Source organism: Archocentrus centrarchus, chromosome 13 (assembly GCF_007364275.1).
Source record: "Archocentrus centrarchus isolate MPI-CPG fArcCen1 chromosome 13, fArcCen1, whole genome shotgun sequence".
Lineage (NCBI taxonomy): Eukaryota > Metazoa > Chordata > Actinopteri > Cichliformes > Cichlidae > Archocentrus > Archocentrus centrarchus.
Genome location: NC_044358.1, coordinates 10,042,622 through 10,067,578, shown reverse-complemented (window position 1 = coordinate 10,067,578; position 24,957 = coordinate 10,042,622). Strand labels below are relative to the sequence as shown.

The 24,957-nt window shown below is 42.6% G+C and overlaps 1 protein-coding gene across 1 annotated transcript in view; it reads right to left on the bottom strand.

Moving 5' to 3' along the window:
* ece2b (endothelin converting enzyme 2b) overlaps positions 1 to 6,567 on the bottom strand; it is a 38,536-nt gene extending 31,969 nt beyond the window's left edge. Inside the window, exon 1 of the mRNA XM_030743894.1 lies at positions 6,318 to 6,567. Coding sequence (XP_030599754.1) covers positions 6,318 to 6,350 — 33 coding nt within the window. The 5' untranslated portion in view covers positions 6,351 to 6,567. The remainder of the gene's footprint in view (positions 1 to 6,317) is intronic.
* Positions 6,568 to 24,957: the final 18,390 nt, after the last annotated feature.

Below are 24,957 nucleotides of genomic sequence, written 5' to 3'. Positions count from 1 at the left end.
AAAACAAAGAGGAAAAAAACTGAGCAAATCAGCCCGAAACTTCTGCAGGCCTGGATAAAAGAACAAAAAAGAAGCAGAAACTTTCCACAAAACAGTCCCCAACACAAGGACGGTGCTGGGTTTGTGTTGTTACCCTTCAGAACTGTCACCACTGTGGCCTTCCAGGTCTTTTGCTATGAGCTTTTCCAAATGGCTGTTTCAAATAGGCAAAAGTTCCATAAAAACTTCTAGAAGTTAACCTCTCAAGATTGTTTCTCCAGTTTATTGTCAGCTGAGAAGTGGAAAATGCTTCAGAAGAGCAGCACGTTAACGCCAACATACAGACCTGTTAGGGAACCAGTACGACAGCAGGAAGACGGCAGGAGGACACTTCACCTCAAAGAGTCCCACAGTCCACCCCTACACCACCTTTCAGGACATCCAGTCTGGTATTATTTCCATAATTCTACAGACAGACTGATAAACTCATGAATGCAATGTTGTACCGTCAGCTGCAGGTCAGCACTGGCCTGTCACAGACCAGATTTGAGTCTGAATGTGTCCACAAGTTGGTGCCATTAAAAGCAGCTGTTTAGACAACCGTTACTGCATCAAGGTGATACCGAAGAAAACTTTATATCACAAAGATTCTAAACCAAGTTTTTATAGACAGACAGACAGACAGACAGTTTGAATTCGACACATGCAGAGAACTGAACAACCTCAGTGCTGAAACCTGTACAGGAAAAATGTGATAAGTACACTTACATCCATCTTCATAATGAGAATGAGCAACTCTATCTGCGGCCCGCAGCTCAAACTGTGACTGGCTCATGTTTTCTGCTTTGGCTGCTGATTGGCTCTTTTAGCACTGTTGCCTCACAGCAGGACCTTTCTGTGTGGAGCTGCATGTTCACAAACCTGGCCTTTCACCCTGTGAGGGTTTTTTTGAGTCAATCAGAAATTTGACCAATCAACAACAGCAGTAACCACAGAAATGTGTTACACATTAATTCCACATCAAATTCCTGACCTGATGATGGCACCGGAGGAAAAGTGAGAGGGTGACTTTAGTAAAGAGGCTTAAATCACAGACGTATGTATGAATAATGTGTGTGCATTTGGTTACATCCATATCTTACTAATATTTTTCCCACCTCTCCATTTTTTTCAGCCATCTCCACAATTGTTCATCCAATCTGCTTCAAACTTTGTGGACCCGAGTAAATCTCTGCGAGGACATTCACCCCATCTACTAAACCCTGACGCTACCCTAAACCTGAAGTCTTCACCTTCAAACAGGTGGATTAACTTTCACAACATTTCATCAGTCTGATGGTCTCAGATGGTCTTCTCACAGAGACAGCTGGACAGTTTTTACTTGACTGTGTTTACTTCTTGTCTTTGGTTTCCTGTCAGTGAAATCACTCACACAGTCTGGATAAGCAGTTCATGAGCAGCCAGCACTCCAAAATCTGCTCTTTCTGCACAGCAGCATCTGAACTGACACACACACACACATGCGCGCGCGCGCACACACACACACACACACACACACACACACACACACACACACACACACACACACACACACACACACACACACAGTGTGTATCCTTACAGAGGCCACTTTTAGCTCCTACATGTACGTGTTCACATCAAACTGATGTGCAAATCTGACTTTAATCCAGTCTGAACCCTAAAGCTGCCTCATGACCTTTAGCACCTGCAGGCTGTCACTACGGCAACCTCTGCATCACCGCCTCCCATCCCAGAGGGCACATCATCGCTCACAGCGGCTCCTCATTGACCCCCGACCCCGCTCCACCCTCCACCTGTTCTGCAGCGGAGGTCGGCCAAAACTGACGTCACCTCAGATTTAAGGAAACTGTAACTGAGGATTTTCAGATTAATCAGTTAATGGAGATGAAGTGGCAGCTGTAGTCATTAGGATGATGAAGATGAGGGTGGGGAAGATGATAAAGATCGGTTATTAGAAGTTATGGAAGGGAAATATTCTGCTGCACAGGAAATGATCCTGATGATAATGAAAATCAAATTTTCAGGGTTTCATAGATGAGGAACAGGAGCAGAAAGATGATGGTGATGACGTAAGTGATGAAGGTCAGATGTGACTGCCAGCAGCAGCAGAGGTGGTGGTCGCTGATGTCTTGGTTTGTTTTGTTGCTCAGATGGAAACTGGGAGTCTTAAGACAGGAAGTCACAGAGCTGCAGACAGGAAACAGTAAACCCTGCCCAGCCCAGCCCAGCCCACACACACACACACACACACACACACACACACACACACACACACAGACAGCTCACACAAAGAGAATCAGATAAAAAGAAAACGGGCAGAGCTGAAGCTCATTTGTGGGTTTTATCTGATTGAATCTGATAACATTGGTGGTATGACGGCCGCGTCCCGTCTTTGCTGCTGTCTACAGGCAGGAACAACTTCTATTTCAATTTTTTAAGATCATTTTAAAACTGCTTTGAGAGACATTTAAGACAAAACATGTATCAAAAGCGGAATAAAAGTGAAACACATTTGCATCAGTTACAAATGAACAGAAATGTGGGTTTTATGGTGTTGGTGTGTGTTTGTGTAGCTCTTTATCTAAGCACTCTGTGGGATTGCGGGAATAAAACCATGCTGAATGATCTGCTAAAGACCTCATTTTTCCTGAAATACACATTTTATTTCCACTGGATGTGATGTGTAACATCTGGTCCCGTGAGTGTGAGTTACTGTACAAGGTGTCAGCGTGGGATTTATCAGGCGGTGCTTCAACAGTCCGAACCTTTGCTTCGCTTCGGCAAAATCCCTGAAAAGCTGATTTGGGGGCTGAATACCAGCAAGCAAGGAAGAGCTGAACAACAATTATTTGAACTTCCCATCAAAACATAAAAGATCGATGAAAGTTGTGCCATCAGCAGGGCGATCACCTGATTGCTGGATGTGCAGTATCATTCTTGGACGTTCTAATAGGTTGAAGATACATCACTAACCAGTAAACATTAGAAACCCTAAAAATACACCCTCAGTAAATAAAGACCCTTATTGTACCTCTGGGAGTACGGCTTGTCACCGGGGTGGGAACCTTGACAAAAAGTACTTGTTTGTACTCTGGTGGTTTGCACACACAGCTGTTTTAAACCTCTGCTGACAATTTTGAACCTTAATGTAGCGAAACAAAATGGGTGCGGAAGCAGCCTGGCATTTGTACAGGGCTCTTCTAGCCTTACTGATCATTCACAGTTTCAAGTGGCTCACATCTGGACCTCAAACCGATCAGCCCGAGATGCATGTCGTTAAATAGTGGCAGGAAAATTGAATTCCTGCCATGCACAGCAAGTCTACAGTCTACAGGAAGTCTACAGGAAGGCTCGATCCCTTCTCCATCATTGACGTACAAGACGCATACACAACGAAACTTGTCACAAGACTTCAAATCTAAGAGGAAAGTTTCTCATTTCTTCAGACTGACTCCTGATTACTTCACCTTAAAACCTAGTACAATCAAATAGTACACAGTTACTCTGCAGTGCACTCATTAGTCCTGTGGGGCAGGTTTGTGTAGACTGCATCTATAGAGACAGAAATTAACTGCACATACTTTAATTTAGACCACAGACAATCAATATCATCTCTTCACGAACCGATCCACTTAAAGTGAATCAGCATCAAACCCAACTTCAATGAAAGCACCTGAGGGCTTTTCTTTCCCTGAGCTTGTCTCTTCAGGCAGTCTGTGGAAAGGCGGATCAACCTGTCTGAGATCCATGAACTCGCCAAACCGGACAGTTCACTGAAGGCCAAGCAGTGATGCTTTGTTTTACAGAGTTTCCATAACTTCCGCTTAACTTTGTTAAACATTTCCTCAGGAGATTTTCCCTCCAGGAACTGCCCCATTTAAACTCAATTACGCTGAATTATAATCTATTAATTCCAGGAAACTTTCTTTGATAGGTTGCATTCATGTCTGCGTTCACTCTCTGTGACCACAGAGTGTTACGGACAGACGACAGAAAAGTGATCCCACGTCACTCTGAGGCCTGTTGGTGTGGATCTGCAGGTTTAGCATCATTCAACATTCAAGAAAAAGTACTTTAATGTATTACTTTGGTACCAGTTTACTCAGTTATATTCCACATCATTGGTCAGTCTGAAGTAATTACTGATTCTCTTTATCAATAAATGATCAGCTGGTTCTTTTTTATTGACTATATAATCTGTATGAGCAAGATTTCCTGAATGCAGCTTGCAGTTGTTGTGAATATGAGAATACTGGGATCAGATGAACATAATGCAGAGTTTGGATGTGGAGAATGAAGCCTGGTCCTGAATCTGCTAACGTGATATTATTCAGGTTTCAGGAGCATTCAGCACACCTGGGATGGATGCTTAGTGTGTTTTTAACCAGAGTCTGTGGCACAAAGCTTCTTGTCTGAATGTGGTCAGTTACAAGAACCAACCAGCCTACAGCTTGTACAGCTACTGAAGCTGCTAATTTCTGTGCAATGCAGGGAACCCATCAGCTATCATCACAGCACTCTACCAGTGTTTCTGGGTATTTGATATCCTGCCCAAAATGTCCTGTTCCGCATGCCAGTCATTGTTTACACCCCCACTATGAATGCAGATATATTTTTAATTAAAAAAAACAAGAAGCTAAATTACTGTCAGATGGCAGCTGAAGGTTTTTCAATTACATTTAAGCTCTCCACACAGACACAGTTAAAGCCTTCTCAAACGGGTCTGCTACTCACACCACAAACAGAATCAAAACCCTGCATATTCATAGACGTCTCAAACGCGTGTTTGTGTTACTGGCGAATCAGATCACTGAAAATGAATCTTACATGTGGTGTACCACAAGGTGCTGTGTGAGGACCTCTGATTTTTATTTATTTATTTATTGTACATGTTCCAACTTGCACCCATACTCTGAAGACACTCTGACTTTTTACATCCTGCCAACAGACCCTGATTATCAACCCAAACACAAGAGCACAGATAACCCAGCTGTTTTCTCTGGGAACTTTACCCTCACTTTGTTTTATTTCACAGCAGAGGGATACTGGTAAAATCTGATGGTAGAAAACAACAGCAAGTGCCTGAATTTCACTCAGAGTGACAGCTTTGGTTAAGTAAAAGCTTCAGTTACTGTTTCAGAGCCACAGCGCCACTGCCACCACTCTTTCCCGCCATAGGCTACCAATGTTTGCAGCCCCAAAAGTCCTTCTGAAAGTAAATCTGACCCAGGCTGCAGCCTCTGGGGTGGAGAAGCCAGAGGCTGTGGGAGCAGGTCAGTCCCCACAGACTAATTTGTGGGAAGAGATTTTTTTTTTTTTTGTAACTCACCTGTTGACACTGTCCTCAGGATTACAGTTTGCATTATTAGGGGTGTGGCTTCTTTGACTGACAGCTGGATGGCGACACAGGCGGCTAGCTGTCTGCTAAGCATCCCCTCAGCTAACTGTAGTCCCTGAACTGGACCTCTGGACCGTATTTATACTGTTGGAGCCGTTTGGAGCATTTTAATTCAATTATCTGACCATAATATGGCTGCTGTGTGCTTCATTGGACTAACAAACCATCCAAGAAGTGAAATCCTAGGATTTGATTTGGATGTTACTGAGCCCTGTTTAGCAGGTATCACTGTGTGTGTGTGTGATGCTCCGATACAGGGTCATTCAAATGTGGTCACTCCTGGCACCATAAAAACCAACACAAACACTGACGCTGAGGCTTCAAAATGTCAGAAATCAGTGGGTGATGGCCTGGTGGCTATGTCCATCTTTTAGATACAGTCTGTGTTTTACTCCAACTGCAGAGCATCACTGCAGCTTCAACATGCTTACTGTCCACCTTTAAAAGGTCAAGAATGTGAGAAGAAAATGAGTTTTTCTTTACAGGAAGTCTTTTCTTCTTCTGTGGTTATAAACAAACCTAAAAAAAGAGAAAAACTGTGACCTACACACCTGTTGTTTCTCATGTTCACATCATTTCTGTTTGTTACACTAATCAGGCTCTTAGATCTGTGACGTCAGCTGTCAGGCCAGCACTGATTTCAGGCCAACATACCTGCTTACACACACACACACACACACACACACACACACACACACACACACACACACACACACACACACACACACACAGATCTATGCGTGGGACTCGAGGACAGTGATTGACAGGTGATCAGCATCACAGAAAACACCGGCGTACTCCGGACACATCGGAGCGCGTGAGCTGTGACTGTCACGCGTCCGGGCGCGGCATATATGCGTGTGTGTGTGTGTGTGTGTGTGTGTGTGTGTGTACTCACGGTGTTCCGGAGGTCCTGCAGCGCTACGCTCATCCTGGAGCTCCGTCCCCGAAATCAGAGCGCTACCGACGGCCGCTCCGCCGGCCCATCCTCCCAGCTGTCCGTCCGTCTGTGCCGCGCTCTGCCCGCCCGTCTGTCTGCGTGTCTGTCCGTCTGTTTGCTCCCGGTCTCCTTTTGTCTGTGCGCAGCAGCAGCAAGAGGATCAGGAGGGTTTTCTCGTTTCTCCGCTTCTCCCTCTCTGTCTCCTCAGACCCCGCCCAACATCCAACCAGCCTCTTCCTCTCACAAACAAACACACCCCGAGACACACAGAGACTGACGTCACCCATACGGCCCTACGTCAGCCCCTCCAGCTCCTCATCTTTCTATAGGTAGAGCAAGTTTGGTGTTTCCTCTGTTTGCCCCGCTCTGCGCGCACGCTTCCACTTCACTTTGATTACAGTTCGCACACTTGGCTCTGAGCTTTAATTCTCCACACATGTGGTTTCATTTACCTCCCGTGGGGCAAAAATCTGCTCCTCTTAACCCCCCGCATCATATAGCCACTTTCATTATTTCCTCCAACTCCCAGAATCCACCTAGCACCCGGCGGCAGAGACTTCTGCGACCACAGATCCATCATGTTACTAAAAGGGTCCTTTAATTTTAACATGACTCTAAATGCAGTTCCACTTTATTTCCTTTGATTTCATAATTAGGATTTTCAGTTAAAACGAAGCCATACTTGGTGTGACAAAAGCAAGTCAGTGTGACACGCAGCAGCAGAGTTCATGCATCTGCGTACACAGACGAGGACGTCTGCGTCAGTGCCGCTACACTGCGTGAAAACTGCGCCAAAGTCATTAATACCTCCAGTTTTTATCAGTGACAGCTGTTCCTGCTGTGCTGATGCGCTGCAGCAGCAACACAGGATTACTGTCACTAATGTGTTACGTACTGTGAATGTTTTAAATCTTCCCAGCTTTATTCAGATCATTTTAAAATCCCAGCGACGCTAACAAAGAATAACCCACAGCCACACATTTTCAAACCAAAGTGAAACAAACACTCACTGAACTCACGCAAATGAAACTGAAGTGAACAAAATTAACACATTGAAAATGAAATAAAATGAAAACTAATAAAAATATAAAACGTCAGTTTCACACATGATTTTGGTTTTTTTTTTATCTTTAACCCAACTGATGGTGCTGACCAGGATTTTTAAAAAAATTTATATAGAGGCAAATCCCAACTGTTGCCTCAAGGTGCTTTATATTATAAGGTATAGATCCTACAATAATACAGGGAAAACCCAACAGTCAAAACGACCCCCTATGAGCAGCACTTGGCGACAGTGGGAAGGAAAAACTTCCTTTAAACAGGAAGAAACCTCCAGCAGAACCAGGCTCAGGGAGGGGGGGTCATCTGCTGAGGGGGGAGAGAGGCAGGACTAAAGACACCCTGTGTGCCGTACTTATCCACAAAGGAAATGTTTTGGTGTTTGCACCTCAGGGCCACCGTACTACATTACAATTAAAACCATTTCCAGTTCTTTTATGAAATTAATTATCAGTTCTGTGTGAGACTTGAACTGTGGACCATGGTGTGAGTGCCAGAGTAATTTGTCCTTCCCTCACCCCTCCAGCCCTCACAGCACAGGCTGTTTAAATCTGAGAAGCTGTCCTTTTGTGTGCACTCACACAATCAATAGAATGGTGCTCATGTCCAGGTTTTTCCTGCTCCAAACGGCCCTTTGGGGAGAAAAACAGTGAGTCAGTGTGACCTTTCATAATAAAAGTCTGCAATTTTCTGTCCAGCCAGTGGAGCCCCACTTTTAAAAAGCTGACGTCAAATAACTTTCAGTTTATGGTCCTTTTTTTAAAGCGTTCTCACTGGGTGATGACGGGAACTGAGTGATCAGACTGATAGAGAGTCAAAGGCTGTGTCATATATACATGTACACGGATCATATCCTGATCAGATGTTACACGTCTGTGGACAATAGTGAGATGCTTCTTGCTGCAAAAAATGAGGATGATGTGTTTGCTCAGCTGAGATATGGCCAAAAATATGCATTAAATGGAGTTTCCCAGGTTAAATTCATGTCACATGCAAATCCAGACTCTGGCTCAGAGCCAGAGGGCTTTCGGTTTGGCACCAGTTCCTGGCTCTCCACAACTGTGTACCGGATATCAGATGGATCCGACAGGTTTAGAGGGAGACGTGATTTTTTTTTTTAATTTTGCCCTCTGTGGAGTCTAGAGTATAATTGGCCATTTTACCCTCATATTTCACCTTAGAAACTGTTTACCTGTACAGTTACTGTTTTCATTTTGACATACTGTATTAACACAAATCCGAGTAGAAAAATTCTGTTTTTTTTACTGTGAAAACCACAAACATGCTTAACAAACTATTTTTACAAGTTAAAATACAAATATAAGTTATAATTTATATACAACTATTTACATCAAATGCAGGTGATGTCTCAGGTGTTTCTGTACAACTGTTATTATTATAGTATTATTATACTATTATTATAATAAGATGCCAGTTGCCGTCCCTGCAGACAGTTTTTCCAGTGTTTGCTCACAGAGGGTCGTTCTGACTGTTGTGGTTTCTCTGTATTATTGTAGGGTCTTTATCGTACAGTATAAAGTGCCTTGAGGCGACTGTTTGTTGTGATTTGGCGCTTTATAAATAAAATTGATCTACACACTCCAAACATGCTAAAATCTCTCAAACTGGTCAAATTTCAGAACTCGCTCTCAGTATCGCCATCACTGTCACAGCTTTCACCTGTTCCTCAGCAACATGTTGCCATATCATTTTTTTGATTGGTTGATGTGATGTTGATGTGCATTTTTCCACCAGTAGGAAAGGGGATGTCTTTTTTTTTTTTGTCTGCAAACACTTCCTGCTAGTGAATATCCCATTTTTACCATTTCTTCCATGAGGACAACATACAGGAAAAAGCATGGCCTCAATTATTGATCATAACTCTGGTTTTATGTGGTCTATCGGGACAATTTAAAAACTGGTACACAATATAAAGTTCACACTCACTCACACGCCGGCAGGTCCGTCAACTTCAGAGGGTCAAAGATGGGAGATTTTTTTCCCCCCCAGTTTTTCTGGAATTTTATTTGCCTTGACCCAATCATGGCAAAGATGTATCAGGTGATCTACGAGCATGAAGCAGCTCGGTAGCTTTGCTGTAATATTGTTAACGAACATACAAAGATACCAAAAACAATATCCTGTTCCCCTCCAGGGGCAAGGTAAGGACACCCAAAACTTCTTCAGTGAGTCCAACATTTTTCTGTTCCCAAATGAAAATGAAAAACAGGTAAAACTTGTTTACAGTGAAACAAGTCAGCAGATTAAACTTTTCACAAAGATTTCATGAAGGAGGATTCAGAATTTCCAGAGTTTCATATGGGAAACGGGAAATCTCAAAAGTTCAGGCTCCAGACCCACAACATACAGACAGTACAGCTCACAAGCACTGAGTGCTGCCCCTCTGCAGGCTTCCAGGAGTTGGCCACTCAGAAGAAAGTGGCCTTGTAGGAAGGAAGGGGTTTAAGGGGGAAGGAGCTAAAACAGCTTGTTTCAGACAGAGGTTGAACTGAGGGGCTGCACTGAGGCCCAGAAGATAGAGAGGGATTATTTTAAACTGTGAATCCTTCAAAGCTGCTCTAGAAGAGTCCAAGGATAAAAACTAAGCAGAACGGATCCACTTTAACATTATCCAATCAAAATGTTGGCTCAGGGACTAAAATGACAAGACAGAAAAACCAAAGCATTTAAAAAGTGTTTCGCCCTCCATGTTGCTGACTGTCCTCACACTGTTCTGTGAGCTCAGGTTGTGTCCAGCTGCTTCTCACCTGGAGCAGGTAAACGGGTTCAGACCGGTTCGGCAGGAAACACAAACAAGGAACTGGCTGGACTGGAATCAGCGGGTGCAGGAAGTATTCAGAGCGCTGACAGCAATCAAAATAAAAGTCCTGATTCCACTTGACAGCAGAGTGATGCACGAACCTGAGGGCCACATTAATAGGTACACCTGTAAACAGCAGCTCAGACAGCAGTTCTCCCTTCAGCTTTGACTCAGCCTGTCATCAACTTTCAATTTTCCTGACTTTGTGTCACACCTGCTCTCTGTGCGGGTGTGACCAGAGAGGCGGTTCTGCCCCCTGCAGGTACACTGCAGCAACTGCATAGTGTGCTCTGCAGCACATTAAAAGGTGTTAAAAGGATTATTTCATTCATTGTTTTTTTCAGGCTTCTTCTTCATTTTTTTCAGACTGTTGCAAAAACAATCATAATGAATTCATCGATGTCTAAATATAAATATTATTAGACGTCATTGTTACTATCACAGATGTTTTTTAAAAAAAATAATATAAAAATGACCAGACCAGAAAAATGAAAACTGTCACATCAGAGAAGCTTCGGTCAGTAAATGATTAACTTTTCCTGTTCTTTACGATCAGTGATTGATTACTAGCACGGTTACTGATTCTGTGACAAACAGCTGATATATTCATTGATCCAACAACAGACGGACAAACTGCAGGAACAAAAATGTGTTTGTTGGAGACGTCAGTAAAAGTCTGAGGACATGTTGGCCATTGAAACACAGTCTAAATGCTTTAAAATACTCTTTGAAACTGCAGTGTTTACTCTTTAACATAAATAAAGTGCTCTGTTCTACTTCTGTGAAGCTTTAATTACAAATTTAAATCAAAATTAAAAAACTGAAAAAAAAAAACGTAAATTCTTCCTTAATAGAACAATGATGAGACAAACGCAGCAGACAGAAAAATAACCTCAGCGCGGGCCTCTGAGTCTGAGCGAAACGTTGGCCAACAGCGCCCCCTGCTGGCCACAAATACACGGTACAGGTGCACAAACAGACCAGGAACCAGAAACGCAGGAAAACTGGAGCTCTTCAGCCCGGAAACGGCTCAATGGGAACCTCGAAAACATCACACAGTCCATAAAAGAAGAGATGAAGCCAAACCCTCTTTTTCCTCACTCTGCCTTTTCCCTTCTTTCCCTCCTTTCCCATCTTAATCTTTTTACAATCTTTTCCATTTCCTCCCTTCTTTTCCTCTTTGGATCAGAATCAGAAGAATTTATTGTCATTATATGTCAAACGTACAACCCTCAGCCCTGTTTCTGGGTTTATGGTGTTGATTGAGGCTGTCTTCTTTTTAACATGTAACATGTACTTTCTGTCTTGTTGTTTTATTTAATGCTAACAAGTATCTAATAGTGTAACTACAGCCCACAGACTCATGGTGCTCATTACCAGGTATTTGAAAGCTTCAGAAAAGAATCACTCTCGGGCCGACTCAGTCCTCAGTGTGGACATTAAACTCAGGATCAGGACTTTTCCATAGTGAGTAATCCAAATCCTGCAGCAACGTATTATTGGCTGACCTCGTGCCATGGATGGATCATCTCGAGATTCGCAAAACAGCTGATTAAACTTTGTACATTCATTCAACCGAGTGATTCATCAGAGACGTTCATCTGAAAGTGTTGGTGGAGTCTGCATCTGCTCAACTTGTCTGTTTTACCAAAGCAGGCACGGCAGGAGTTCCCCTCTCCACCATCCATCCATCCATTTTCTTCCGCTTATCCGGGGCCGGGTCGCGGGGGCAGAAGCCTAAGCAGAGAAGCCCAGGCTTCCCTCTCCCCAGCCACCTCCTCCAGCTCATCCGGAGAGACCCCAAGGCGTTCCCAGGCCAGCCGAGATACATAATCTCTCCAGCGTGTCCTGGGTCTACCACGGGGCCTCTTCCTGGTGGGACATGCCCGGAACACCTCACCCAGGAGGCGCCCAGGAGGCATCCTAATCAGATGCCCGAGCCACCTCAACTGGCTCCTTTCGATGTGGAGGAGCAGCGGCTCTACTCTGAGCCCCTCCCGGATGGCCGCACTCCTCACCTTATCTCTAAGGGAGAGGCCAGCCACCCTTCGAAGGAAACTCATTTCTGCCGCTTGTATTCGCGATCTTATTCTTTCGGTCACTACCCAAAGCTCGTGACCATAGGTGAGGGTAGGAACGTAGATCGACCGGTAAATCGAGAGCGTCGCTTTTACGCTAAGCTCCCTCTTCACCACGACGGACCGGTGCAGCGTCCGCATCACTGCAGAAGCAGCCCCGATCCGCCTGTCGATCTCCCGTTCCCTTCTCCCATCACTCGTGAACAAGACCCCGAGATACTTAAACTCCTCCACTTGAGGCAAGAACTCGTTCCTGAGCCGGAGATGGCACTCCACCCTTTTCCGGCTGAGGACCATGGCCTCAGACTTAGAGGTGCTGATTCTCATGCCAGCCGCTTCACACTCGGCTGCGAACCGCTCCATCATTAAGGTGTTAATTAAAGTGCTAAACGAGTTACATTTTGGCCGAGGTGGTTACTAAGAGAAAACTTGTTTCCACAAACATGGAGATCTAACTGATCTCAGAGGGAAGGCAGAGCTGGCGGCAGCTTTTCTAGAACATCATCAGTCTTCCTTCAAAGACTGAAGGTTTATTTGCAATGCACAAACAACTAGAAAAAAGCTGCTGGCTTTTCAGGTCGACAAGCTGATGCCATTGTTAGCTGGACACAGACATGCCCATGAGAATGCCTACTCCATACAGATTTCAGTGGCTCTGTAATCAAGCAGAATTAATTCTGCTTCCAGAGACAATAGCCCACTGTGGCCACAAGATGGCAGTAATGTAAAGGATGGATGTAAACAGGCGTGAGAGAAGCTTTATGACAAAATGCTGCTGAGATGAAAGGAGAGACATGACTTTACTTTGACACATTTTAATAGATGTCTCTTTTTAGATTTCACTAGAGAAGCACTGCCTTGCTAGCTTTTTAGAAATCCTTCAGTGAGAACTCCTTCTTATGGCTGCTCCCTTTAGGGGTCACATCTGCCTCCATATCACCCAGAGCATTCTCCTCTGTCACACCAACTCTCTTGCATGTCCTTCTTCACTGCATCCATCAATCTTCTCTGAGGTCTTCCTCTCTTCCTGCTGCCTGGCAGGCTCATCTTCAACATCCTTTGTCCAATATATCCACTATCCCTCCTCTGCACATGTCCAAAACATCTCAGCCTTGCCTCTCTAACTTTGTCCCTAAACTGCTAGACCTGAGCTGTCCCTCTGATGGACTAATTTCTAGTCCTGTCCATCCTGGTCCCTCCCAATGATAATATGAGCATCTTCAGCGCTGCTCCCTCCAGCTCTGCCTCCTGTCTTTAAGTCAGTACCACCATCTCCAAACCATCCATCATACCAGGTCTCACTACCATCTTGTAAAACCTTCCCTTTCACTCTTGCTGCTATCCTTGTGTTACAAATCACCCCTGACACTCATCTCCACCCACTCCACCCTGCCTGCAGTCTTTCCTTCACCTCTTTCATGTCTGTTGCTTTCACGTGTGTCAAACTCAAGGCCAGCAGGCCAGATCTGGCTCGCGAGACAATTATATTCGGCCTGCAAGATAATTTCCTATGGCTATGCTTAATGGCCATTGATCAGTGGTCAGCTGATAAAAACATCGGTCAGCACTTTTTACAGTAACCTTTAAGCTAACCTGACCCCCAAAAACAGCCAAACGAAAAGTGGACTTTGAAAACAGGTGGAAGGCCGAGGGCGTGTTTGCTGACATCAGAGGCAAACCCGTGCGTCTCTTTTCCCTGCCTGCGGTGTGCAGACAGAGTGAAATTGTGGGACGGATGCAGAGGGAGACCTGAACAGGTGAGCTGAGAGTGCATCACTGCATCACACACCAGGAAACGCAGCAAAGTCCTGAAGACAGAACGGGTCATAAGCACCGTAACACAGACAGTGAACTTTATAAGAGGCAAAGGTTTAAATCACTGCAGTTTCAGTCTTTTCTGGAGGAAACAGCTTCTGAATTTGGTGACTGATCACACAGGTGAGATGAGCTGCTGAGGAAATCTGTCAGCTCATAGAAAGTAAGGAAAAAGTGGAATAAGAGAGAAACTAAATAACTTGTTGTTTCTTGTTTCTGAACTTTTCCTGATATCACATCAAAAAAGATATTTGCAAATTTTTATCAGCTTGAAATGTTCTCATTTTCTCTGATGTTATCTTTGAAGAAAAATATGATATTTTATTGAATGTGTTAAGGAAAAAGTTGCTGTATTTTGGCCATTCAAATTCATATTGCTTATTAAAATATTTTCAGTTTTAGATGTTCAATAAAGGTTAATCCTGGCTGGCCCGCGACTTAGACTGTGTTTTCAGTTTTGGCCCGTTCTGTGACTTAGTTTGACACTCCTGCTTTAGATGATTGACCCCAGGTATTTAAACTCATCCACCTTCCCTACCTGTATTCCTTCACCACTCACACACACATGTATTCTGACTTGATTCTATTGACTTTCATAGCTCCACCTCTCCGGGCTCTCTTCCACCTGCTCCCCACTCTCACTACAGATCACAGTGTAATCAGCCCACAAAGACTCCTGCTTCACCTCATCTGTCAGACCACCCATCATCACTGAAATCCTTCAGTGAGAACATGACATATCATTTTTAGATTGAAACTAGTTAGCTAACTTCCTGCTAAATTCAGCTCCACTAGACCTCATAAATAATAGAACAGAATAGAATAGAATGCCTTTATTTGTCATTTTACAGAATGTACAATGAGATTGGAAACTTGAACTTTATTGTGTGCCATTCTATCAAATTGGTTCAATTTGTAGTCCCACACTTAAAAACACATTTAAAAAACAAGTAAATATTTGGACCCTTGATGTTTATTAATTTGTTTTGTGATCTGTTTAATCCCAAAGATTATTTCAGATAGTGCAATATAAAATATATATAATATCCTCCTTTTTATGTGACTTTCCATTGGAAGGCAGCTGTCCCAAACTCTGACGTCTAAATTTCAATGAATGAAAATTTGATTGTAAACCTTTTTAAACTTGATTTTATTTTAGGTATCTTTTTGATATATTTTAAAGTGAAACAAGAAGCAAGAAGAGTTATGGTCCATAGGGGGAGTGATAGTGATATAGTTACCATTTCACTCATGAACATCTTTTCAGATCTGTGATCGGGAGTTATTTTTTAGCCTAGCATTGCTGAGCTATAATAAGAATGATCTAAAACTGTCACTACCATAATATATGGCAAAGTTATGGCTGTGATCAGATTGTTTTGGTAGTGACAAAAGTGGATGTCAGTCATTTTTATGCATAAGAATACACTTCATTTTCCCCACATACAAATAACTCTTGTTTCTATTTTATCATTATTTTCCTGAGGAAAGATAAAACCTAAGAATGGCTGCAATATAAAGAAAGAGTGGGACAGAGCGATGGAGGGAGCTGAGCCATGAAATCTGGCATATGTGTTCTTTGATTAGTCTGTGATGCCAACTTCTGATTGGCTGGACATTGTCTATCATAGTGATCAGGGATGACTCATGGCCATAAATAGTACAGGCTATGACTCATCATTGAGCATTAAAGCCATACCTACTGCTCAGCAATATTGCTCAAATATAAGCAACATGGTTGCCGTATGATCATAGTGACGTTATACACAATGCATTGATATCAGCAGATTATCTAGTATGGGTGCATTATGCCTTCAACACTATATATGTGAGATCCTTTCTCTGCATTTGACCTGAGGGAACCGGAGGAATGTTTGGACTCGGAAATGACTAATGATGTCAGACTTTCTTTCTTTCTTTCTTTCTTTCTTTCTTTCTTTCTTTCTTTCTTTCTTTCTTTCTTTCTTTCACGTTCACCCTTTACCATTTTCTTGTCTTCCTTCTTTCCACCCATTTTCAATTTTCTGTTGTTTTATTTCTAGTCAGTTTTTCCCATTCTGCCCTCTTGCTTTTATTTGACTTTTCAACTTCCTTCCTTCCTTCCCAATCCTCACATCTTGTTTTTCTCTTCTTTCTTCAGTTATTTCGTTATTCCTCTTCTTTCCTCTCTTTTCCATGTGAGAAAGAAGAGAGCAGAGGAAGAGGAGAAGAGGCGGTGAAGGAGGAGGTGAAGTGAAAGAGGAGCTGTTCAGCGTCACCTTGTCATTGAGCAGAAGAAAAGCAGCAGCTGCGACCGTCAAAGAGACGAAAACAAGCGCCGATGAAAACCGTCAGTTCTCGCTGTCAGGCAAGTTTTTGTTCTCGGAGAGACGAAGGCGACGAGGAGCGGAGAGACGACAGGAAGCTGACTCATCCTCACCTGTTTGTGTGCTTCACTTTACACGACACGGCTGCTCTTCAACACTCAGTGTTTGTACTTCTTCTTCTTTCAGTTTTAATAAAACAGAGTTGCAGCTGAAAGTCAGCAATCTAAAAAAAACACACATTTTACTTTGTGTGAAGGTTTAGTGAGAGTCAGATTTGAATGAACTCCTCACAGACTGTGCTGTAGAAACACACACAAATGTCCCACACTGGAACTCCACCCATAAAAACCAATACTGGATTTAAACGGGGACGAGCTCCCCTTCCCGGTCATCTCCAAGTGAACCTTTGGACAACTTCCAGCTCTGTGGCTATTTTTAGATCTCGCGATGAAAAGAAGGAAGACGATCCTAAAAAAGTTTGGAAAAAAGGAAGATTGATGAGAGAGGGCAGGATTGAAGGAAAGGAGTGATGAAGAATAAAGAACAGAGACAAGAAGATGATGAAAGAAAGAGGTTGATGAAACTCAAAACTGAAGTTGGCGTCGTGCAGATATTCAAAGGTTGTTGTGTTGATGGGATTTGTTTCTCTTTTAAAGACGGCCTCTGGTATAAATGTGTTGTCCTCCATCTGCTGTGTTGAAAATTTCAGAGGTGCTCCTTTAAATGTGGATATTAAAAGTGACTCAAAATGTTGAGTTAGATATAAGTTAATATTACTGCTGTTTACCTGGGCCAGGTAAACTGGCACCTTAGCTTGCTGTGTGTGTGGTTCCTTGAAGGTCATTTTTTGGCCACACACATTCATTCTTCACACACACTCTGACCTCTGTTTGTCTAACAGAGTCGATCCAGCTGCTCCATGGTGAAAGTCGGTGTCCGTCTCGTCTTTCAGATGAGACTGAATCTGAAAACAAACTCACACGAAGGTTTCTCAGCTTCAGTCTGAGCAGATTCATACTCACCGTGCTCACACTGAGACGCTGACGAGCTGGTCTGAATCCAGAAGAAATCCCATGAGAAGGAAGGTTGCCTGTTCCTGAGGAGCAGTGGTCTAAAGTGTTCATCACTTAGTCCTGGAGCAAGACTCTTGGTCTGTGACAAGCTTTCCTTTCAATATGTTCATTTTATTGTTCACAAAACTTCAAGTAGTTTTAATTTGCAAGATCAAAGCCAAAATCAGTTGTTGAAGCTTCCACATCCTGAACTTCCTCAGCTGAGCTACTAACATCACTGTACCTGAATCCACCAGCACACACCGGTCACAGCGACTCTCCTGCTCAAAAGAGGATGAAGAGCTCGACAGCAAACTTTAAACAGCAGGAAGCAGGTAAAGGTGGGGTGTGGTGCCAGTCAGCTCTGACTGCTCAGGTGGACAAAGAACCGCTGATGACCTCAGAGTCCCCTTTAATTCATCATTCTAACACCAGACTTCTGCTTTTTCCTCTGGGACCTTGAGTCCAGACAAGAAGCGATGAAACTTTAGAGTTACCATGTGACAGAAGAAGTTCTCAACTAAACCAATAAACAACAGCAAACCTGTCTTAAAACCACTGATAATGATTGCATATCATGTTAGTGGAGTGGGTTAGTGCACCGGTCCAGGTTCAGCTCAAGCTGAGTACGAAAACAGCAGCTGTCCAAAGGTACAGAACCGAGTCAGCCTTCAAGGGAAACTGGGCCGCATTTATTTGCTTCTCATTTATGTTGATGTGTCTGAGCTTTGGGATAGCATCTCATCCTGAAATCAAAGGGCGGGGGGGCAAGGATAGTTAACTGGGACTGAACCCGGGATCAGTGGGCAAAAGCTTTGGCTCTAACCCCTGGACTAATACAATACCGTTATGATTAGTGTTTTTATGAAATTTTCAGTTGATTTGATGTTAAATGTTTAGAAACTCCTCCTGTCACATCAACAGTTTGAAGTTTCATCATTTCTTGTCTGAACTTCTCTCAGAAGGAAAAACCCAACTGTGGTGTCAGGTGGAGGTCGTGGGACTAAGGCTACGTTCACACTGCAGCCTGAAGTGACCCAATTCCAATTTTTTGTGAAATCCGATTTTTTTTGCGTGGTCGTTCACATTTCCAAATATATGCGAATTGGATGTGATCTGTGTGTGAACAGCAGACGAACCTGAAAGTGTCTCACATGCGCAGTAGAGGACGCGATATGTAGCGAGCGTGCTCAATGTTTGAGGAAGCCACACGTGTTTTCCTTCCCGCGTCCGAACGCAGAATAGTGACGTTTGTCGAGTATCAATGATGTGCAGGTCGGATAAATGCGACCTGGCCATACACACATGGGTCGCATTTGAAAAGATCAGATATGTATCAGATTTAGGACCACATATTCAAGTGGCCTGGGTCGCATTTGAAAAAAATCGGATCTGAGTTGTTCAGACTGGCATGAAAAGATCGGATACAGGTCGCACGAGGGCGAAAAAATCGGATTTGGGTCACTTCAGGCTGCAGTGTGAATGTAGCCTGAGAAAGGGCTTAACTGCAGTCCTGAGACTGGACACAAAGAACAGCTTCAAGTACCTCAGAAAAGATGTGTTTGTCAGCAAACTCCGCCCACATGACCAGTTCAGCAACCAAAATTGGCACATCAGTGCAAATTAGGCCCCTGAAGGTTCTTATCTATATCAGATACAATGACATCATCATGCTGCCTAGCAGCCACCTAACAACTACCAAAAAATTATTAATTTTTGGCATTAATGCATTAATATTTTATTTATTTCACAACAGTGAGATCTAATTTAAATCCACAGAACATGAATATTTAGGATATATTATGAACAGTAAAGTGCTCTGCTGCTGGAAGGAGGTGTGAATAATGAGCTGCTGTGCTCACATCGTTAGCTCACAGATCTTTGCAAACAAAAACAGGTGCCACAGATTTATAGAACAACGCAAACATCCTTTACATCCATCAGTCTCCAGTATGTTCATTACTTTACCAAAAAGCAGGACATCGATGTTTTTCTCTTTTCGCTCATCTCTGCTCCTTCTCCGTGTAACTGCTTTACGTCTTCGCTCATATTGAAGTGGCGGGCTCTGAGCTCTGGTTAGCTTTAGCTTTAGCCACTTCTTTAAAATGCCCGTGCTCAGCCGGGTGAGGCAGATTTCAGAGTCTGATTAGGTTTGTTGTTACAAAAGTTTTCGTGGTGGTTCTCCTGCAGTAATCGGACATACGTCAGGCTGACTGGTCCAGGCCGAGAAATGATTCCGGACCATACCTGTCAAGTTTTCTATTTAAAAATAAGGGAAAATTTCTACCGCCGAAAATAGAAGTTGCTTTATGATGTCATCACCTAATTTGCATAACTGGTCATTTGCAGTAGTTGCAATTGAGGCTGTAGGAGAGAGGAATAACATCTTTGGATGTTCAGAATTACAAATGAACTTTATGAGATAACTTAATAACTTTAATGCTTTGCCTAGACCCACATTACATAGATCAATTTTGTCCCGTTTTGTTTAATGTTAGAATATCAAATTTAACGAAAACACTGTGGGGTGCGACTGCTAGCTACATTAACCCTCCTTCTGTATCTGGGCCACTGTTGCCAACTTCAGTAAGAAAACTCGCAGTCGGCTGTCTCAAAGGTTGATAAAGGCCAAAGCGAGGACCGGGGATGGGGGCGGAGGGAGCGGGTTGGAGGGCTCAGTGTTTAAGTGAAGTCCGGGGGTTGGAGGGTGGAGTCGAAGCGAAGTCTGGGCGTACGAAGGGATGCAGTACAAAGTCTTTATGTACACAAAACACGGCGACAGCGGAGGATTTCAGGTTTCTGGTCTATCTCCAAAACTGACATCACCAGAAAAAGTCGCTAAATTTGTCACTAGTCGCTTTTAGGAAAAAAAGTTGCTACAGGGGTCTGAAAAGCCGCTAAGTTGGCAACACTGAGCCCAACTGAGGTCCAGTTGTTGTTACAGGTTTGTTCCTAATGACAGAATTCAGTTTGGAGCAGAACAGGAATGCTTTTTAAAAAGTATTCTATTAAAATACGGGAAATTTACGGGAAAATAATAATACGGGAGGACGGCAGGACAGAGGGGTAAAATACGGACGTTTCCCAGCCAAAACGGGAGACTTGACAGGTGTGCTCTTGTCCCTGGCCGATTGGTGGAGCTCTAATTATGATGACATCACGTTGCCTAGCAACCAAACAAATGTGCTTAAATGACCAGTTTGGAGCTTTTTTTGCACCTGTAACATCTTAAAGAAGCATCGTGTCTACTTACTTTTACAACAACATCACATTTTTAGCCATAAAACTGGATTTAGGCATGAAATACTGTGATGTCATTTTACTGCCTTGCAACCAGCTGAGGGTTAGAGGTTAGGGTTAGGCTTAAATCACAGACCAAACAGTACAGTTGCATGTGCATGTACTAACTCCAAAACCTGAAACTGAATGTTTAAATGTGCAAATGTGGATGTAAATCATCAAAATGCGCTCATTTCCATGAATGTCCTATTGAAACAGTAAATACACGTGTGTAATTTGGAGGAAGATCATTTTGTTTGCAGGATCTCACCTTTCAGTTTGAAATTTCATTTTGTATTTATTGTATTCAGATGTTTGTGTGCATGTGTGATACATTTAAAGGCCGTTGAAGCAGATAAATGTAAAATCAGGAGGAAGCAGCTGCTGCATGGGTTGAAGGCGACTTTGAGGTCAAGTCTCTTAAATGTTAAACTCTCCTCCAGATTTGTGTCATCACCTACCTTCAGACTGAACCCAGAGATAGTTACTACCCATCATGCACTGGGCTCAACAAAACTCACACAGTCTGACTCACCTCCAAACCTGGAGGCTGATGATAACGTCACCGCAGCAACATGCTTTGTTTCTTCATTTTATCAACTGCTCTGTGATTGGTCCAGACCTGCTGATGGTAGTTTGACCTCTGATCTCTTTGAATGCTGCTGACATCATCCTGCTGAGTGTGTGTGTGCGTGTGTGTGTGTGTGTGTGTGTGTGTGTGTGTGTGTGTGTGTGTGTGTGTGTGTGTGGGAGAGAGAGTATAAATGGCTTCTGATGGTGTGTTTCACCTTAAAAAGACGATTCATTGAAAATAGAAAGAAGACTAATCAGCCGCTGTATACATCACACACACACGCACACACACACACACACACACACACACACACACACACACACACACACACACACACACACACACACACACAGAGTTAAAAGGCAGTGTGCGCTGCGTTCCAGTGAAGCTTTCAGATATAATTAACACTCATTAAGGTTTATTGAAGCCATTTAAATGCCGGTGTGTGATTGGCTGACAGGCTGATTGGCGGCTGAGGCTCTTTGTGTCACTGCAGCTGCCGTTTCCTGTTTAATAAAGAAACACTCACTTCTTAACAAGGCGGAGAGGTGTATGACATCATCACAGCTTCCTGTCAGAGATTGAAGGCACCTGCAGATTCACCTAAAGATGATTCATTGCTAATGATGGAGATGATGGTGATGATATCGGGGTTAAAGGTCTCACATTATATCAAGTTGAAGCATCAACATACAGTGTAAATAAAAGACGGGCGTAACCACTGTGACGTCACCCAGCTGTTTTTGGACTCTGGATTCCTTTGGATGAGCGGGTGGTGTGAAGTATCAGCTAATGCTAGCGAGCCTGGTTATCAGCTGCATCCACAGACTGTATGGGTGCTTCACACAGACACAGATACCTGCTAATCAAATCCTCCATTTTCACTCAGCAAAGCTGGAGCTCCGCCCTCTTAGTCCAATGAATTTGAATTTGAATTTATTTATTTGGTAGGGACGATGCACATTAATGAACAATCTGTAAATGCTCCAGAATTAGCCAAAAGGCTATTTTTCATCTGTTGTAAATGGACAAATCACAATTTGTCATGCTAAAAAACAAACAGAGGTTATACAATCAAGGTTAAAATGACTAAACTACACAAAATTGAAACAGAGAAAATACAAACAATACAAACAATACAATACAATAAATACATATGGAAACTACACACAATTTTCATAAAAAGTATAAGTGATTAAAACTAAATTCATTATTCATATTGATGGCAAACAAAACAAAACAAAACAAAACAAAACAAAACAAACAAAAAAAGAAACACAGGTGGTCCCATGATTGGATTGATTGGTGCTTGTTATAGAGAATGTTGACAGATGTGATGTGTTATGAATCAATTCTTTAGTTGTTTTTTAAATTGATTATAAGTGGCAGATTGTCGGAGGAATAGAGTTCCACTCCCGCGCAGCTGTAACCAAAAATGTGCTCTGACAAAAATCACTTTTCCAGAAAGGAACAACACAGTCTTCCCGGATTGCCCCTCTTGTTAAACGAGATGTATTGTTCCTTATATTTACAAACTGAGTGAGTGGAGATGACAGACCTTTAACAATTTTGTATAGAAGACAGAGATTTGAGAATTTGATGACATTCTCCCAACCCAAGAAACCATGTTTTTCTAAAATATTTCAATGGTGATATCTTAATGGTTTTTTTGTCCAGTATTTTGATTGTTTGTTTGTATAATGACTCTGTGGATTTCAGTGCTGTTGTATTTGCTTGTGACCAAGTTGTGAGACAATAAGTTATGTGTGATAAAACACATGCATGCATGAACAATTTAGAAGCCTGTAGTGATAACTGTGGTCTTATAACCCTAAAAATTGACAGACTAAATTTAACACGATTACAAACTTTTTAAATCTGAGGTTTAAAAGTGAGTTTTGAGTCTAATATGATACAGAGATATTTACATTCATTCACAATTTGTAGTTTTTCCCCATCCACATATTTGCCTCACAATTTGGAAGTTTTGATTTAGAAAACAACACTCCAACCGTTTTACTCACATTTGGTTTTAAGCAGGACTGGTTTAACCACTCTGATACATTAGCCATGGACTGTGTAAGTTGAGACTGGCTACTTGAATTATGTTTGTGCCATGTGTGTAAATAACAGTATAATCTGCATACATTTGAATAAAGACATTAGGACAAGCTGAGGGAAGGTCATTTATGTATAGTGCAAATAACAATGGCCCCAGAATGGAACCTTGGGGAACACCTGTTGACAAAGGCAGAGAAGATGAAACGTAGTGTCCGATTCTAACTGACTGTGACCGATGTGATAGATATGATTCTATCCATTTTATTGTATCTACTGAGAAATTAAATTAACTTAGTTTGGTCAATAGTATTTTATGATTTATAGTGTCAAAAGCTTGAACATCTTCTAAATTTCCTGAACATTTTTTCACAGATAAATCTTTTCACTCACAGGTTCACTGTGTAAACGTCTTGAATCACAGCTCCCAAACTTTCTTTTAATTAATTCATGTAATTTTAAAGTGGTCTTGAGCGATAGTTCTCCAGACTTCCTTCCTTTAGAACTTTTTCTTTGGACATTGGCTGCTTTTTCACTCCGGTTCTTGTATCTGACCATTTTCAGAGGAATGTTTTTCTGTTTGTTAATACACTCAACACTGATTCAAGAACAAAAACAGGCTCGTAACTCAAGGGATGAACCACTGTTGTGTCTGCACATAATAGACAACTTAGCAAAGAACCAGTTTTAAATTGTATCTTCAGGCAGCCTGTCAAACAAACCTGAAAAACAAAACAAAAAAGCACCATTTATTTTGTAGAATCTATGAAAAATGCCAAAGATCACAGTTTGACAGGCATCAAAAAGTATGTTTGCATAAACAAGGTGATTCCTAAAGAGCTCTTAGCTCTGTGAAACACGGTGGATTATGGATGCAGAAAAGTACCAACAGATTTAGATCCACCATGTAGTTCATCCGTCCATCAATTTTTCTTTTGCCCATCCAGGGCCGGGTTGCAGGGGCAGCAGCCTAAACAGAGTAACCCAGACCCCCCTCTCCCCAGTCAACTCTCTAACTTATCCAAGGAGACACCAAGGCATTCCCAGGCCAGCCGAGAGATCCCACCCTGGCGTGCCCTGGGTCTGCTCCGGGGTCTCGCCGTGATAAACTCGATGCTGCAGTCAGCCTCTGATTAGCAGCTAAAGGAAAGGCCAGAGGAAGCTGTCAGCATTCAAACAGCACACTGAGGTAAGTGAGTAAGCAAAATTTTAGTTATATAGTGTAACCCTGTTAAAATCTGTTCATGTAATGTATGCGGAAATAAATAAGTTCATAGTTCGTAAATGGTATTTGTTAAAAATTCGTTAAACCGCAAATGAGGTTTGACGTTTAAAATTGTTTAAGAAAGAAAAAGACAAAAGTTGTATATTTTATTTCTGTAACCTTTTGTGAGGGAAGTGATCACATCTCCGGTGAATGGACAGGAAATGAGGTGAGAGGAAAACGTGAGGGATACGTGGTGGAGAGAGCAAGGAAAAAGTGAGAGAGAGAGACGAGCGAAAGAGATGCAGGTGTACACTGCGGACTGTTAAGCCAGCTTTTATCATCGTTCAGT